This window comes from Vanellus vanellus (genome assembly GCF_965231255.1).
Source record: "Vanellus vanellus genome assembly, chromosome: Z".
NCBI lineage: Eukaryota > Metazoa > Chordata > Aves > Charadriiformes > Charadriidae > Vanellus > Vanellus vanellus.
Window position 1 is genome coordinate 3,621,238 of NC_138908.1, and position 16,967 is coordinate 3,638,204.

A 16,967-nucleotide genomic window follows, 5' to 3' on the forward strand; every position below is an offset into this window, starting at 1 on the left:
AACTACAGACCGGTTAGTCTCACCTCTGTCCCTGGGAAGGTATTGGAGCGACTCATTCTGGATGTCATCTCCAATCACGTTGAGGAACAGGAAGTTATTGGAAGTGGTCAACATGGATTTACCAAGGGTAAATCGTGCTTGACCAATCTGATAGCTTTCTATGATGTTATAACTGGTTGGCTGGATGAGGGGAAAGTCGTGGATGTCATCTACCTTGACTTTAGCAAGGCTTTTGACACTGTCTCCCATGACTTCCTCATTAGGAAGCTGAGGAAGTATGGGCTAGATGAGGTGACAGCGAGGTGGATTGAGAGTTGGCTGCGGGACAGGACTCAGAGGGTTGTGATCAGCGGCACAGAGTCTAGTTGGAGGCCTGTAACCAGTGGTGTCCCCCAGGGGTCAATACTTGGTCCAATTTTGTTTAATATATTCATTAATGACCTGGATGAGGGGACAGAGTGTATCCTCAGCAAGTTTGCTGATGATACCAAACTGGGTGGGGTGGCTGACACCCCAGAGGGCTGTGCTGCCATCCAGCGTGACCTGGACAGGCTGGAGAGCTGGGCAGAGAAGAACCTAATGAGGTTCAACAAAACCAAGTGCAAGGTCCTGCACCTGGGGAGGAAGAATGCTAGGCACCAGTACAGGTTAGGGGCTGACCTGCTGGGAGATAGCTTGGAGGAGAAGGATCTGGGGGTTGTGGTAGACAGTAAATTATCCATGGCCCAGCAATGTGCCTTTGTCGCCAAAAAGGCCAATGGAATCCTGGGCTGCATAGGGAAGAGTGTGGCCAGTAGGTCGAGGGAGGTCATTCTCCCCCTCTACTCGGCACTGGTGAGGCCACAACTGGAATACTGTGTCCAGTTTTGGGCTCCCCAGTTCAAGAGGGACAGGGAGCTGCTGGAGCGAGTCCAGCGAAGGGCAACTGAGATGATTAAGGGCTTGGAGCATCTGCCTTATGAGGAAAGGCTGAGAGAGCTGGGACTCTTTAGCCTGGAGAAGAGAAGGCTGAGGGGAGACCTGATTATGGCATACAAGTATCTAAAGGGTGGGTTGAAGAAGGATGGAGCCAGGCTCTTTTCATTGGTTCCAAGTGACAGGACGAGGGGCAATGGGCACAAGTTAGAACACAGGAAGTTCCGTTCAAATACACGGAAACAGTTCTTTACGGTTCAGGTGACAGAGCACTGGCACAGGCTGCCCAGGGAGGTTGTGGAGTCCCCTTCCCTGGAGATTTTTAAGACCCGCCTGGATGCAGTCCTGAGTAATGTGCTCTAGGCAATCCTGCTTTAGCAGGAGAGTTGGACTAGATGATCTCTAGAGGTCCCTTCCAACTCTGATAATTCTGTGATTCTGTGATTCTGTGTATACACGCACAAGCCAGGTACAAAGGGCTTATTCGTGTACTTCTGCCTGGGAATTCCCAGGCAAAGCACGGGAGCCATAAGCAATTGCTCCTATTAAGATCATAATCTAGACTTACAGTTTTTTGAAAAGGAGAATTTTATTGATTAGTGTGACTGTATTGAGACACTGTGAAGTATGCTCTCATTATACCTTTTCAAATTTTATTTGTAATTTTTTTAATAATTTTTCAAATACACAAATTTTCGCCTAAATTTACCCCAAAGCTGAACATCTCAGCCCAGTAATTTTTTTCCCTTGTGCATTTAAGGTATTGTTGCATGCTCTTATAATATGCAGGTTAAACAAACAAAATACTATGACTAACCGATGGTTCAAGAAATAATGTTTGTTGGAGACATCATGATTCTTTGAGTAAATATCAGAATGGAAAGGAATAAAAAATGTTTTACAAATATCTAGCCTTTCGTGTCTTCCCATTGTGTTTCACCAAACGCTCGGTGAAACATCCGTTCTCGAATGCTTTACAAATGCTCCATTAACACTGGAAGCTCTACACACGCTGAGAACGAAATGAAGGTCGAATATTGTGAATCAGCATTCCCCATCACTGACAGAGTAACAAATTATTGTGAGCAACCACAAAGCAGGCACAGCCTCGGAAGAGCAAATTTCTGAGCAATGTGCTGAAAAGGTTTGACTGCCATCTACAGACAACAGTAATTACTGCACCGGTAGCAATTAAAAAAAGTACTACAAGCCTAATAAACGTCCAGGGCAGATATTAAAGGAAAACTAATTATTCAAGTACGTATAAAACGGGGGAGCTAACCTGAAAAGCTTGTTAGGTTTTTTTGTCTGGTAAAAATCTAGCTGCACACAGAAACACCGGCTTCCTTCATTCTATGGAGTGGTTTGAGGTCTAATAGGCACAAATCCAGCGTCTACTACTGCCTAAATATTACCAGATATAAATGCAAAGTACTAACATTTTCCTTTTATTTAAACTAGGATTTATTAACTGCTGATTTTCACGTAGTAAGTTCTCAGTTATAACTGTCTTAAGTAAGTCCTCTCGTACCGAGTCATGGGTTAGCAAAACCACCAAACTTTTAAATGTATTGTAAATATCATCAAACATATACTGTCCAAATACTTGTAGGTGGGTATCACTGTGCAAACATCTTCTATTTAGGGTCTTCTTCTGTTAAACTTGGGCTTCCTAATCAGGCTAGCTCTCTCTAGGCAGAACACATGCCAACATATCACAACACAAGTAACTGTGTGAAGATTTTCCTTCAGCTGTTCAGAACAGCTAGCACGGCATTTCAGCTCACTCTTGTCAAACATATCCCTTCTCTTTTCATTCCGCCTTAAAGTCACTTTCTTTTCATCAACAGCTGCTGCCAAGCTGTCTCTGCTTCCTCTCCAAGCCAGATAACTGGATAAGCGGTTCCCCTGCTAAAATCCTCTTTCAAAAGTTTTGTTCTAAACTTGCAGAATAATTGCAAGGCAAAAGGAAAAGGGTTCAGGAGAGCCATGGATTTTAGGGGTTGAGGATGAACAACAAAAGGACTTAGAACTGTTCTAAATAGCAACTCTGTAGTTAAACTAAATTACTATGTTTACATACCACATGGAACTGTTCTCAAGAATTATTCTGCATAGACCAGTATTTCATATACGACTTTAAATGCAGTATATTTAAACAAAAAGCAGCCAGCATACAGAAATGCCCGTGGGCCCAAGCTGGAATTAACTTTCTTACTTTCAAAGTCCTTCAGCAGCTAGAACTGAGCACAGTATCGCAGTAGCCAGAGACACCTGACTTCTCAGCATTACTGTCATACATGAAGAAGAAAAGGCGATAATGGCATTTTCATGCTCTTATACCTTAGTAGAAAAGCCTTTCTATCTTAATCGGTTACCTTCTGTGATCTTTTCCTGCCTTAACATTCCCTTTTTCCTCCACCCATGAAGTGCATGCCTTTCAGATAGATTTTCTTTATATGTGGTTTTCTCAAAATTTATTCTACTTAGGAGGAGAACGTTTGAAAAACAAGAGACTTTAAAATACTCCCTCCGTGCTTAAAATGCTTAGCAGGGACCAACATAAAAACGAGAGGAGCTGCCTTTATGTCAGGGCGTTGAGTGCACTAATATACCTTAATGGTTCTGACCAGTCCCCACCGGGCTGTGCTCCAAGGAGGAGCAGCTCTATCTAAAGCCAGCCCTGGGCTCGTAGTCCCCGCCTGGGCTGGTCTCCAGCCATGCCCGTGCCCAAGCTCCTGCCCAACCTTGAGAAGAAGCCTACCGCGTTACAATAATAGAGTCACTGCTTGAAACCTGCTAGGCGCGCTGCTGAAAATACGCTTGCACATCAGTATATTAACATTTAAAAGTGATATGTTCATAACAATTAAATAAAGCCGCATTTAAAGTAAAATGCAACAACTTTTAACTTTAGTTCCCATTTAGGTCAAGCTTTAAAGATGCCTTTGTTTAGGTTCTTCCGTACGTATTTTGGAGATAAGTTGACTTAGACTACTTTGATGAACACTGAATTTCAATTGAATATGCTGTTCAAGTGAAGTGTTTCCCATCGCTGTACCTGCTCTGACTATACATTCTTTGCCAAGTGTGTGTGTGACAGTGTGACATTCAGAGATTCAGTAAATCGGGGAAATCACGTTCATGGTATCTTCAGAAATAAGTAAGTTCACCAACAACTACTGCAGCTAAGTAATTCTAAGGATGATAAAGATATCTTACAAAATAACTAGACCAAAACTGAGAACCAAGGCGGGTCACACAAATAATGCCTCAAAGTGCAACAAATTCTGATTTGGGATACTATTTAACATATGACTTATTTTGGAGGTTTTGAGAGCTTTGAACATGCAGTTAAGGCCTCAACTCTTCACCTCAGGTATAGATACTTATGAAAATGACCCTCTGAAAACATATGGAAAAAGAAACTCACTGTAAAAAGAAAAAAGCTTCTCCGTACCGGAAATGCAACATATTGCCAAATAAATGGAAAAGCATTGGGGATAGATAGAGCACAACATGGATAAGGACAGTTCCATTATATGCAAAATATCAAACAATTCTGGGAACACAGAACATTCAACGTTCACTGCAAAGGAAAAGAAGAAGCTTTTGCAAAATCTATCATTAGACTGTAAAATGCAGTGCAAAGCTGTCAGTAACCTTGTTTTGTATAATCTTGGGGCGTTGCTGCATGCAAGTCCTTACCTGTGTTACGAGCTATGGGTCCCGCATTAAGTCTGCACATCTGAGCGCTAGTGACCGTGCACGTTACAGGTCCCTGGAACACACTAGCTTTCTGCGTAACTACACATTTAAACTTGGACACTTCAGCCTTTTTTCTTACCTGAGTACCCAAACAAGCAACCATCATGTGAGTGAGAAGTTTAGCTGCAAACATTGCACACCTGGTGCAGAAGAGGTGGGAGATAATAGCCAAAGTGAAACCTAAACAGACACAAACAACAACAAAAAAAGTAAAGCTTAGGCTGATAAACTGTGCTAGATAAGAACAACAATGCTGGATGTCTTGAAGGTGCAGATCACTAAAAAACATTAAAAAAAAAACAAACTAAACCTTGCAGAGAGAATACGTTCACTTTGGTTCGCACTGGGGTCATTCATGAATTTATTACTGAAGTACTAACATGTCTTTAACTTTTTCATAGGCTTGGGAGCTAAAATATTTGCATAATGTAAACAAGTCATTTTTGCAAAGTTTTTTTTTTTTTTTTTTAATTTCTTCATGGTGTGGATGATTGTCATAATAGTTAAACACAAAGCAAAGATAACCCTTCGGTGTTCGTATTATTGCATCCAAAACTGCTTTTAGAAACAAATAAATAAAAAATTTCCTCCCGCTGGGTAGCATTACTCTGGCAGATAGCTATAACCTTCCAAATGCCAGTCTCCCATTTCATCTGTGTTCAGCGGAGAAATCTATTATAGCAGTGCTCAGAAAAAATAACACCGCTTTTCATTTCACTAATTCATTGTGAACATGAACAGAAGAGAAATGGGAAGGGCCCCTTATCTATCAGTAAATAGTTCTGGGAAGAAGGACCCTGGGAAAGCTGAGCCACTAAGGAAAATGTTGCTAAAACTCACATAGAGTTGTTTGTCTACTTCCACACCTCAGGAAGGGCACGAATTTGGATACTTCAGGGATCTTTTATCCCCTCTTGAGACAGACTGGTTGATCAACTACAAGTATTTGTAAGATATGAATAAAATAAATCATTGCAGAAAGAATTCTTTCTAAACCTTTTGGAAATTAGTTTGTAATATTTATACAACTATCTAAGAACACTTTGGAAAAAATAATATTCTATTTCACTCTACTGTGCTATTTTTTATTTTTTTTTTTAATTCTTCACACCTAGGTGGAGATGTTTGAGAAATAATTAATATCCTTATAGATCTGAAATCTACTTGTTAATCACTAGATTTAAATGTATATAATCATGTAAGAAAACACCTTCAACCAGCCAAAGAAGCTGAAAGGCATCGCAGTTATATTCAAGGCAAAGCCTTGGCAAGGCTAAACTGTTCTAATTGTTAAAACACATTCTATGACACACGACTATGGTAAACGACTAGCGCTGAACAAGGATCTGTAAGTCTTTATTGCTTCCAGTTCAGCAAAATATTTCTCTTGGCTTCAGTTTCTACAGCATAGTGGCTTACTTTGTATTGCTCTTTTTCCTCAGTTTCTACAGTATTTTGCATTCAATGCCATATTTGTCTAATCAATTAACTTTTTTTTTCCTGTAAACCAGTACTTACATTTGTTTATTATAGTTTGTCTTTTTATTTTACTTTCACAAATACAACCTAAGTTAGAAGCTCAACTGTATTTTAAAGTCCACTTATTTTTATCTGCTAAAAATCTTCCATTATTGTCAAATAAAACAAGAGATTTGCATGAAGTATGTGAAAACCAGAGGGTTTTCTTCTCTTTCTTTATCATCTTTTTTTATGGCCGAGGTTTTAAAGCGATTCAGGAGCCTAGTCTGTTAGGGCAGTTTGCTAAGGTTGGGGGGGATAAATGGGGGATTTAGCTGCTTGCACTGTTTTTGTTACTCATACAGTGATGATCTAGCATAGAAGTCATAAGCCTCACAAGGAGCAGACCCAGAACCCAATTTAAATCACTAAAAATCAGTCTTACTGGTTATCAATTGTTATTAATGAGAAAACAGTCTTAAATCAACTGACCTGAAATGGAGATGAATCCAGAAGAGAAAAAAGCCTCATTATATGAAGACAAGTTGTCTGTTTGGGCATAAACTGCATAAATGGACATATGAGAACAAGAGCATTCCACATAGTCTGAGGTGTCATCAACCACTTTGCAGAACCCACTGTCAGACAGCCAACTGCAAAACAAAAGATTCACAAAGTTGGAAACGGAGTTGTGCAATTTACGTGGTAAGCAGGCTTGAAAATTGTTGTTGTACCTCTGAAATAACAAGTTTTCTAAACTACTGCATAGGTGTTTTGTGTAATCATTCAGGTGCAGTTCTCAGATAGCACATTTACATGAAATTAAAGTATTGTTTATAGATTTTTTTTTTTACTTTTATGATTAAAAAAATTAAATAAATATAATTAACATCTTTTTTCACTAGAGAATTTTTGTGGCCATGTTTTTAAAACTTCTGCAAGATTTACAGGTCTGTCTGACTTTTCACATAGTTTGTTACTTGACTTGCACAATACCTTACCCCATTATGGACAACATTTTATTTTATACTGCTATTTTTTGTTTTGAAACTAAAATTCATGTTCTGTTTTCATAGAATCATCAAATCGTAGCATGGTTTAGGTTGGAAAGGACCTTTAAGATCATCTAGTCCCAAACCCCCTGCCAGGGGCAGGGACACCTCCCACTTTTATTTCAGTATTGCTGAACTGATTTTGAAAAAGTATACTACAGGTGACATCCTAGGCCATTTCTAGTGGAAATCACATCAGCTCTGTAATATAGTGTCTAGATAAAAGGAAAGCATACAGGTAAATTCTGCTGCATATTCTTTCTGAAGAGAAATAGTTTATAACAGTGACAGAGTGATATAATCGAGTCAGTCTAATGAAATTTCTCCAAATTCATTTTTACTGTGTGAATGGGACAGACACATGCTAATCAAATAATGGGGTGTTGAAGAGCCCATAAAGAAAATTTATTCCATGCTTTGCAATGGTATGAGTAGCAAAAAGAATGGAAAATGATCAGCAGTTCACCATTTCTTCTAAAATCCAGGACACACCAACTTAAGCTACTAGCAGTAATATTAAAAAAAAAAAAAAAAAACAAAAAAAAAACACCCCAAAAACCCCACATCAACAAAAACAACAGGAGATGGCTTTTCTGCTTTTCTGTCAAAAAAGTAATAGCCCCAATGTGATCATTGTCAAAAGATGTGCTAAAATTCTGGATGGTGCAAGGAACGACTAGACAAGTGTGTGGTAGACAAATCATTTGGGGTACGAAATACACAAAATCAGATTCAGCTCATAGAGAGACTGGAGAGTATCGTATTAGGGGAACTGCTATTGATGCTCGTCCTGATCTTACTCTTCCCTGCACATTCACTTTTAGCCACTACTGGAGACAGCACACTGGTCTAGATAAATCCCTAGTCTGCCCCTTAACAGGGTTTGTTTTGTGGTTTTTTTTTTTATTCACTTACACAGTGTCTTTCACAGACCCAAAGAAAAGAGTGGATATTAGCGAATTGGGAACATTCTGAGCCAGTGACTTGAAGCAATACCAGAGATGCAGGTATAATTCTTTACTTCTGAAAGAACGGACTTGAAGTGTTGTCTGATAACAATTGTAAAGAGTACAAAGTCATTAATATTAACAAAGTGATGCAATTCTGTGATTTATGGCCTGTCAGCATTGCCTAACACACCATTACATATCCTAAACTGTATTTTGGTGAAAAAAGCCATGAGTAGAAGTCTGAGAAATGTCTGAGCTAGAATAACTACACATTTTATTATATGGAAAGTTTTATGTGCTGGTACAAAGGCCAGAAAAATTAAGGAAAAAATGACAGAGAGGAAACAGATCAATTTCATACTTGTAAATGATCTAATTGGAGTTATCGCATCTTAGGCAAACACACAAGTTCACAGTAGAAACTAGAAAACTAAATAGATTAATAAAACAACCTTTCAGCAGCTTGATTCCAGAGAAGACATAGAGACTTCTGTGGAACAATCCGACTTCCTGTAGCATAAATCCGATAAATGACTTCATTGTTATCTTTCAAAGGGTGTGAACTCCGACCCTTTAAACTCATAGAAAACACCTGAAACAACACGTACAACATAACAAGAAGCTTAACATTAAAATTCAACAGTCAGTGCTCATTTTAATGAAACACACACAAGAGTTCACGTTATTTTAAATACATTTAAGATGTTTTGAGCAATGTCTAAATTAAACTAATTTCTTTAAAAAATAAACGGCATTATCTTCAAACCTTATTCTTCAGGGCAAGTTCTTTATCCCCAGTAAGGAACCACTGCTGACTGCTGTATTCTGTGAACTGTACAGATTCACAGTTCTCTTCTTGAGGAGGCGATAATACAACAGAGACCTCTAGTAAATGTTCAGGTACTTGAATAGAATCCCCATCTTTTCCATCAAATCTGTGTCCGTTGATTTGCTGAGGAAACCAGTTGTGAGCCATTATTGCAATGTACGGGCAGCTGTCAAGGATATTTTTACCTCTGTTGAAATGGAAAACCAATAGGGCTGGTAAGTGGACCTGAGCTTTTGCTGTTCTTCACAGAGTGACTCTGAAATGTATTGGTAATTAATACTTTATTACTCCATCGTTTTTAGGTTTTATGACATTTAATAGACAAAGAGTTTCAGTTTCTGTGAAAAAAAAAAGAGGGTCCGAATTATTATGTCCTTCAGCTTCGCCATTTTCCCTCTGGGTTTTGCTCACTGTGATATGGAACCAAAACTCCTCCATGGTAAACTCAGTTATCATAATACTCAGCATTATAACTTGACGTAGAGATGAGTCTACAGGAAGGAGAGGCATTAAAATGGATGATCTTTACTTCTTATTCCCAACAGATGATGAAAAAAAACCTTGGAATAAAGAATTTGAACTTTCAAGTTCTGGACACTGTTCAGGGTACTGCTGATATTTATGCCATTTGCTGTCTTTTGGCTGAGATGGGCTTCATACCTCCTACAACTTAGGAAACGGCAAAACAAGCTACAACTTCAAAAGAAGTTGAGATCAGAATCTAAACGATGCTGATTTTCTGAGGGAAAAGAAGGTTTGTTTGTTTTTTTTTTTTCTAAATTCAACTACCATTTGTTTAATAGATTCATATTGGGAGAAACCCACTGTTTAAAACCATTCGTCTCATAAAAGAGTGTTGACTATTTCTGCAGTCACCCATTTCCCCGGCCCAGTAGCCTGACCACAGGGTATTACGCATTTGCAGACAAAACTAGCAATTTGAACCTACATGTAAAAACTATGAGTAGCTTTTAAAATTTTTCAAATTATGTTCAAGTGAGGAAAAGCAAGGACTCAGAAATTACAAAATGCCAGTAGGAATTTTGGGTTACCTACTGTCATCTAAGTCTTAGAACATAGCTCTGCATCATACAATTACATGTTATTTTCTTAGAAGGGGTTAATGAATCCTTTTCCAGGCAATATTTAAGCTAAAGGCAAATTAATACGTCCCAGATCTCCTGACTCCTACTCCCACAGCCCCCCCAAGTCAGTGTACCAGTTATTTGTGACACCAACTTACAGTGCCAATGTAAGACTGTGACAGAGCGCAACAAGTTTTCATACAGGTAACATACGAGATGATAGACAAGTCCCTTTTCTAAAAATGTCATTTAAACTTTGACTATATTGGTAAGTTGTCACATATATCCAAAAGGCATTATGAATTCAAGTTGACTAACCTTTCTCCTGGCGATCCACACATTATCCCAGTCAACAGGGAAAAAGCAAACTTCTCAGTCACCTCCGCAAGCAGGCTATATCCTCGTGTGTCCTCACGTTTCGGGCTAGCCAGAGCACAGAGTATCTCATAGAAAAGACTTCTGCTTTTATCAGTGAGTAAATGTTTTTCACCCACATCTGTGACCTGAGAGGAGAAGAAAACAAACACAACTTTATGCACAAAAGTCTGCTTATAACATCTCCTCATGTTGAAGGGTGCAGCAAGACCTTCATTTTTATCCCAATGTTCATTCTGAAAGTTCAGAATATTTTTTGCACCTTCTGGTCGCTGCTGCCAACATGTATGATGCAGTCTACGTCAAAGCTACATAAACATATGTTTACTAAAAGGGATTTGACTATTAAATAAACCATGTGGCATTTTTCATTTTCACAAATCAAAGATTGTTGAACCCTGAGAATTTTTGACATTATTTTCTCTGTTTTCTGTGTCAAAATGGCAACAACGACAAATGAACTGTTGTTCGTGAATATTGTTATGCTGGTTTTTGTCTCGGTATTTAAACATTTCCCACCTCCTGTGCGTTGTTCCACAAGCCCAGAAGAGCCAGGAAGCCATAAAACTAGTCCCAGAGTTTTCACAGAACTTAGTGCAGTGCTGAAGTGCTCAGCTACCCCGCCAACCCGATTCCCAAAGCTACTGCAGGAAATAAAGGCAAGCTGCACGCCTGGTTAAGAGCACAGCAGACTCCAGCTGTCCCTGGAAGGGTGTGATGGTGTGCTGACTGCGGCCAGCTGTGGAGATCTGAGCAAACCTCAGCCCTCGCTGTCTCGTGCCAGGGCTAAAACCAACAAAGATGCGGCCTGAGAATCAAGAAAGCATAATAAGCTCTATGAAAGTATGGCATCAAAGGGAAAATTTTGCACAGTAGAAAATCTTGAGCTATAGGTACATGTGCAAAAATAATAGTGGTTGCTCTTTTCAACCTCTTTGATTTTTTTTAGTTCCTGCCACCATCCTAATTAGTGGCTGACAAACTTCCTCCTTGACTGTGGGACTTCACAATTTCTATTTTTACCTTTGCAGTCTGTGCCTCTGCGTCACTGCTGCAGACGCTGACCTTGATCTTATCACAGGCCCACGTGTTATTATACTCTTATTAAAGTCATTGGTCATTTTGGAAGTGTTCAGGGCCAGGCTGGATGGGGCTTTGAGTGACGTGGTCTAGTGGGGGGTGTCCCTGCCCTTGGCAGGGGGGTTGGAAGTAGATGAGTTGACAAGGTCCCTTCCAACCTAAACCGATCTATGATTCTATGATTCACAAAGAGCAGGAGAGGTTTACCGTATCTATTATATGCATCACAGCAGTAAGCTGCTCTTCTGTAGTTTCTGTAGCCACTTTGACATTCAGATTCTGGAGGACTCTGTGTAAAATGGTGTCATCAAGAGGCTGATGCAGTTGATCAATCAGCCCCCAAACTGGCAAGGAGTCCAAATCTGAGACAATGGTGACGTTAGCAGTACCATACACGTCATCTACTCTGGCACCCCCTGTGGGATTAGAAAGTACAACCTGGAAGCGTTTAGGAAATGGGTTTAAAGATCCTGTCTTTGGAGTCAGGGTTACATCCAGAAACGTATTTCTCTGTCCAGGTTCAAAAGTCAATAAACCTTCAGATCGAGCAAAATCTTGTCCTGCCACAGCTGGAGATATGAAGATCCGACCAATGGGTTCAGGTTTTTGTAGCTCCTTAAAACAAACCAAAAGGGGTTTTGGTAACATGATAAATACAATTATTCAAAACCAGTTGCTGTAGAACACACATATTTTAAATGGGTAAAATTAAATGTGTAAAAATGAAGTCCCCTTTCAAAATGCAGTTAAGAATGATATAACAATTACATTAAATGAAATATCTCCCTGAAATACCAGTCTGTCACTTGTGGTTAGTGACAACCTAGGGGAAGAATTATATAAATTGTCAATAGTAAACAGGATCCCTCTCTTTCTTTTAGAAAAAAAAAAAAAAAAAAAAAAAAAAAGAATTCACAAAGCTTTTCTGGGCTAATAGATATTTCAGAAGTACAATTCAATTTCAGAAGTTCAATTCAGGGTACAGACAGGAACTACAGATAGATAAAAACTAAACAAAAGCCAAACAAAGGTTTCAGAAATCTGTGCCCAAACTAATATCAATTCATGATATTTTCAGTCCCAGTATAAACACTTAATAGAAGAACAATCCATTTAGGTCCAAAGGCAAAGCAAACACTATAGAATACACGTGCAAGGCAGACAGATGAACTTATCTAGGAATGCTATATGGCCTCATTTCCCTGTGAAGTAGCACTATTTTTACCTTCCATGAGGTTTGCAGATACTGTTTTGTTTCATTCTTCACATTCTTGCTCTTTTTGTCAGTTGCCATAACCTTGATATTATATCTGGCAATATAATAAACTTCCCTTAAGTGGAAACTAACATCCTAGGCTACTATTCAAATGTATGATTTTTCAATAGTATCTATTAATTTAATAAGTACAGATTGTATACTTACTGTTAAGTAACCTTGAAAAGGTCTCCTACTGCTTTTACTTGCCAAATACTAGACCCCTTTTCAAAATATTTAGCTTTCACTAGTAAAGTTTACTTATGGAATAAATCAGACATTTTTTGAGTTTGCAGGAGAACGTTGTGAATCAAAGTAGTGTGTATCTGTTCAGAATTGCTCTAGAACCTGATCACACAATCTGTGCAAATTCCAGTGAGAAGTTTCCTTTTTTTTTTTATCCCTTCCAATTGAGAATTAGGAAACAGGGAAATAAGTGGTAATAAAAGCAATAATAAATAATAATAAATAAATAATAAAAACAATATTCAAAAAACCTCTGTAGAAATGAGGTAAACATCTGATTCCAGTCAGCGCCTCACGCTTACTGTCTGCTGTGACCTCTTATTTTACAGGTACCAAAAGTGCCAATATTTTGGTACTTGGCCATGCACCCTCAAAACCTAAAAATATCCAAAGAAGGGTTGTTATATAAAAAATACAAACAGATAAGGAATTGCCCCCTATATTTGAGCCTAAATATACACTGGACAGTAGCAATTTCTTCTCCATTTAACAGCTAAATTATAATTAACTCTTGACTGGAAAGGATGTGAAAATGTGTTACCATACAATCTAAATAAACCGTGGCCAGATGCATGCAACGTGACAATAGAATGCAAACCCTTTTATTATATGGAAGTACACTGCTCAGACAATGCTTTGTTATAATAACCCCCCCCCCGAAATAATGCTTTTGGGTATAACATGCCACATATTCAAAGTCGATCAGGCTAAGCACCGTTCCGATGCGATGGCAAACTTAGAGGAATCCCTCTCGCAGCCTGTGCCCTGATGCTGGAGTCACAACTATAAAGAAGTGGAAGGAATCATGTTTTCGCAGCTGTGTTACTTCTGCTAAAGGAGAATCTTCGTTATCTGTCAATAATAATGAGGTACTCATTTAGAGATAAAAGGGTCTACAGAAGAGTTTGGTGTTACAGCTGTAAACATAAAAAAAAATGAACGGGGATGGTAAAATTCACCTAAGCACATGAGATTTTCAATCAGAAGAACAATTTTAGAGTTCAGTACTTCAAGAACATGGAGTAAAAGCCGATGAAAGTACTCTTTCTCTTTTCCTAAGTGTGCTTTGTGTATTAATGAATTTGTGACCTAAACCAGCAAGTGGGTTGGTATCTGCATCTTGATAGTCACAGCCATCGTGATAAAAACTTAATTTCAGAGCAAGAAGCCTAAAAATTGGAGTCTTATAAGAACCGTAGGACGAAGAAAGAAAATGTATTTAATGCACGACAGACTGTACGCGTTGAGGCCACTGGAAGGTACTATGAACAAAATCACTGACAATAAAATGAAAACAAGGTCTTTTTACTAATGGAAAAGCAAAGAAGTTAGAGCATTTGGGCCCAGCAAACATTCGACTGTTTCCTGAAAAAATGCTAATTAAGGTCACATTTACTTTAGAGAACGAACAATGATTTAATAATAAAAATAAGTTAAATAATAAAAGTAATAACAGAAGTCTTACCTGCATGCTGTAGGTAACCACTGTGGTTACGGATGTACTGGAGTCTCTAAGCACTTGCAGACTGATTAAAGTTGTTTTCTTATGAGCCACAGCAAAACGAGATCCCACAGCAAAATATACCAAACCGTGAGGAGCATCGCTTTCAAGGACTGTTATAAAAGCAAATCTGGCACTGCTGTTCAATGCCGCTCCTGTGCCGACAGCATACAGCTCAACAAAGAAATATGTTTCAAATTCAGGTACCTGTAAACGAGTGATGATTTTCATATCATTATAAGACCTACTAATTACTTGCAGCTTTAAAAAAATACATACATTCCTTTGTATGCGCAGTGGATTACTCGTACTAACACTTACCACAAGCGTACTTGTTAAAATGTGCAATAAGCACAACGAAGTATATCCTAAAAATAATAATGTTGCAGCAGGCACCACTCTGTCGTGTGCAATAACGACATCTCAAGTTTTCACATGGAACTTTATTGCAATAACGGAGCTATTTGTACACCACGGGTATTGTGGCCGTAAATTCGCAGTAAGACATGACGGTAAACTCTTAAAGAGCTCCATTTGCCTGATTATGGAGTTACACAGTTGTACATTTTGTGAGGAATTTGCTCTTTCACTTTATTTTTGCTTTACAAAAAGGCATTTACGCACCTTCTTACCCATGGAACAAAATGCACAGCAGTCTAAGTGTCCAGTTTGGGGTCTGTAATTATTACTGACTGTATTCAAGTAGTAAACTCTGGTAATGTTTTGAAAAAGATTTTACATACAGCCTTAGTGTTTATACACTAACATGCTTATACGTACTTTTATGAGCAAATCTCACTAGATTTGAATGCTTAACTGAATTTATCTGAAATCCCAAAGCCTGGAGATACTATTATCTGCTAGACTTTTGTAAGGTTTATGATATACAGAAATCTTGTGTCAGTTTAGTGTTCATATGTCAAAGAATTAATTTAGTCAATTCTATAAGCGTAATGCCTGTTTATTGACAATAAGGTAGCAATATTAAATTTCAATATGGCACATTGCCCTATCTTTGATTTTCTACCTATAATACGGACATGACATGTTTAGAAAGAGGTGACTGATTACTGAGATTCCAGAAATAATGGGAAATGTGTCATTTGAACCTATTACATGCACTCATGAAGCAGCAAACAAGCAAAAAAAGTAATTCTTTACAAGACAATAGCATTACAAAAAAAGATGATCATTGAAAACGGTTTTTTTTATTAGTAAACATAGCTTTTTATTTCAGCTCTGGATTTTTGGAAATCCTACTTTAATTCCAGGAAAGCAGGATTCAGCTTTTAGTTAATGAAGTCAGTACAACTGACTAAGTAAAAACTTTCAAAAGCTAGAATATGTCATACCATACGCCATAAAAACCGTAAAATATTTATTGAATGTATTTATTGCTTCATCATTTCATAATGTACTTGTTACTAATTTATAAACTTTCTTAGGGAAGAAGAATTAGGAAACGTTTGTGGGATTAAATAGCACATATTTTTAACTGAGTTGTTAAGTAATTCTTTAAATGGAGTGATCTTGACTAACTGATGCCAGGCACAAACCTACGGGAACGCGACAGGGAACTTCAGCCTTCCATTAGCACCTGTTAGTGTGGCACACGCTTGTGCTTCGTGTGCTACAACTGCATGTCTCTGCAGCTGCCGCTCCGCTGTTATTAAATAATGGTATCGCTCCTTTGGACTAAACAGGTTCAAAATCCCGGTTTACTCCGCGAGGCAGCCTGTGCCCCACTCATGTATATGTTTTATTCATTGGCTCTGTAATTTAAAAGTAACATCCGAAGACGACGAAGGAAAATGGCCCTCTTACTGCATTAAGAGAATGCACTCTGTTCCCTAGTGGGAAATCACTATTTCCCACGTGCTACATCTTGCATTATTTTCTAGAATGTACTCAGAAAAAACATGGAAAACTTCTCATCTTGTGCTTTTGCATTTCCCAGAGCTCAGCTCTGCCACTAGCCTGGCTGTTAGGATAGCTTCTTGGAAAATTTCAAACTCTCCACTCTGAAAGAACGACAAACCTTAATCCTTCCTTTCTTAAGGCACTGCTCTAACCACTAGGTGTTCACACAAAAACATTTTTTCCTTCCATTTTCGATAAAAAAGACTGAATGCTGTGCTTTGTGCCAATTCAACGGCTTCTGCATTTTTGAGTGCCAGCTGGGCCTCTCCGGGCACTTAGGCTTAGGCATACCCAACCGACAAATGCCAAACGGCTTCGGTGGATGACGGCTGCTACGTTGAACTCCGCTGCTCACAAGTCGGATGTGCACAGCAACAGATTTTTAGACACTCAAGAGATTCTTCTGCAGCTTTATGACTGAGCAGAGTTTTCACAGACCATTCTTGTAGATTTAGGCATGTAAAATTATGCACATGTTGCAATTAAAGTTTTTTTTTTGTTCAGTGAGGTGTTATTACTTGCAGGACATGCTT

The 16,967-nt window shown here is 38.6% G+C and overlaps 1 protein-coding gene across 1 annotated transcript in view; it reads right to left on the bottom strand.

The window, feature by feature from the left end:
* Positions 1-16,967, bottom strand: part of ADGRV1 (adhesion G protein-coupled receptor V1) — a gene marked incomplete at its 5' end in the record, with an annotated part of 274,932 nt that overhangs the window by 151,962 nt on the left and 106,003 nt on the right. The window contains 7 exons of the mRNA XM_082496974.1: positions 4,763-4,863; positions 6,634-6,794; positions 8,596-8,735; positions 8,910-9,159; positions 10,376-10,560; positions 11,720-12,127; positions 14,479-14,721. Coding sequence (XP_082353100.1) covers positions 4,763-4,863; positions 6,634-6,794; positions 8,596-8,735; positions 8,910-9,159; positions 10,376-10,560; positions 11,720-12,127; positions 14,479-14,721 — 1,488 coding nt within the window. The remainder of the gene's footprint in view (positions 1-4,762; positions 4,864-6,633; positions 6,795-8,595; positions 8,736-8,909; positions 9,160-10,375; positions 10,561-11,719; positions 12,128-14,478; positions 14,722-16,967) is intronic.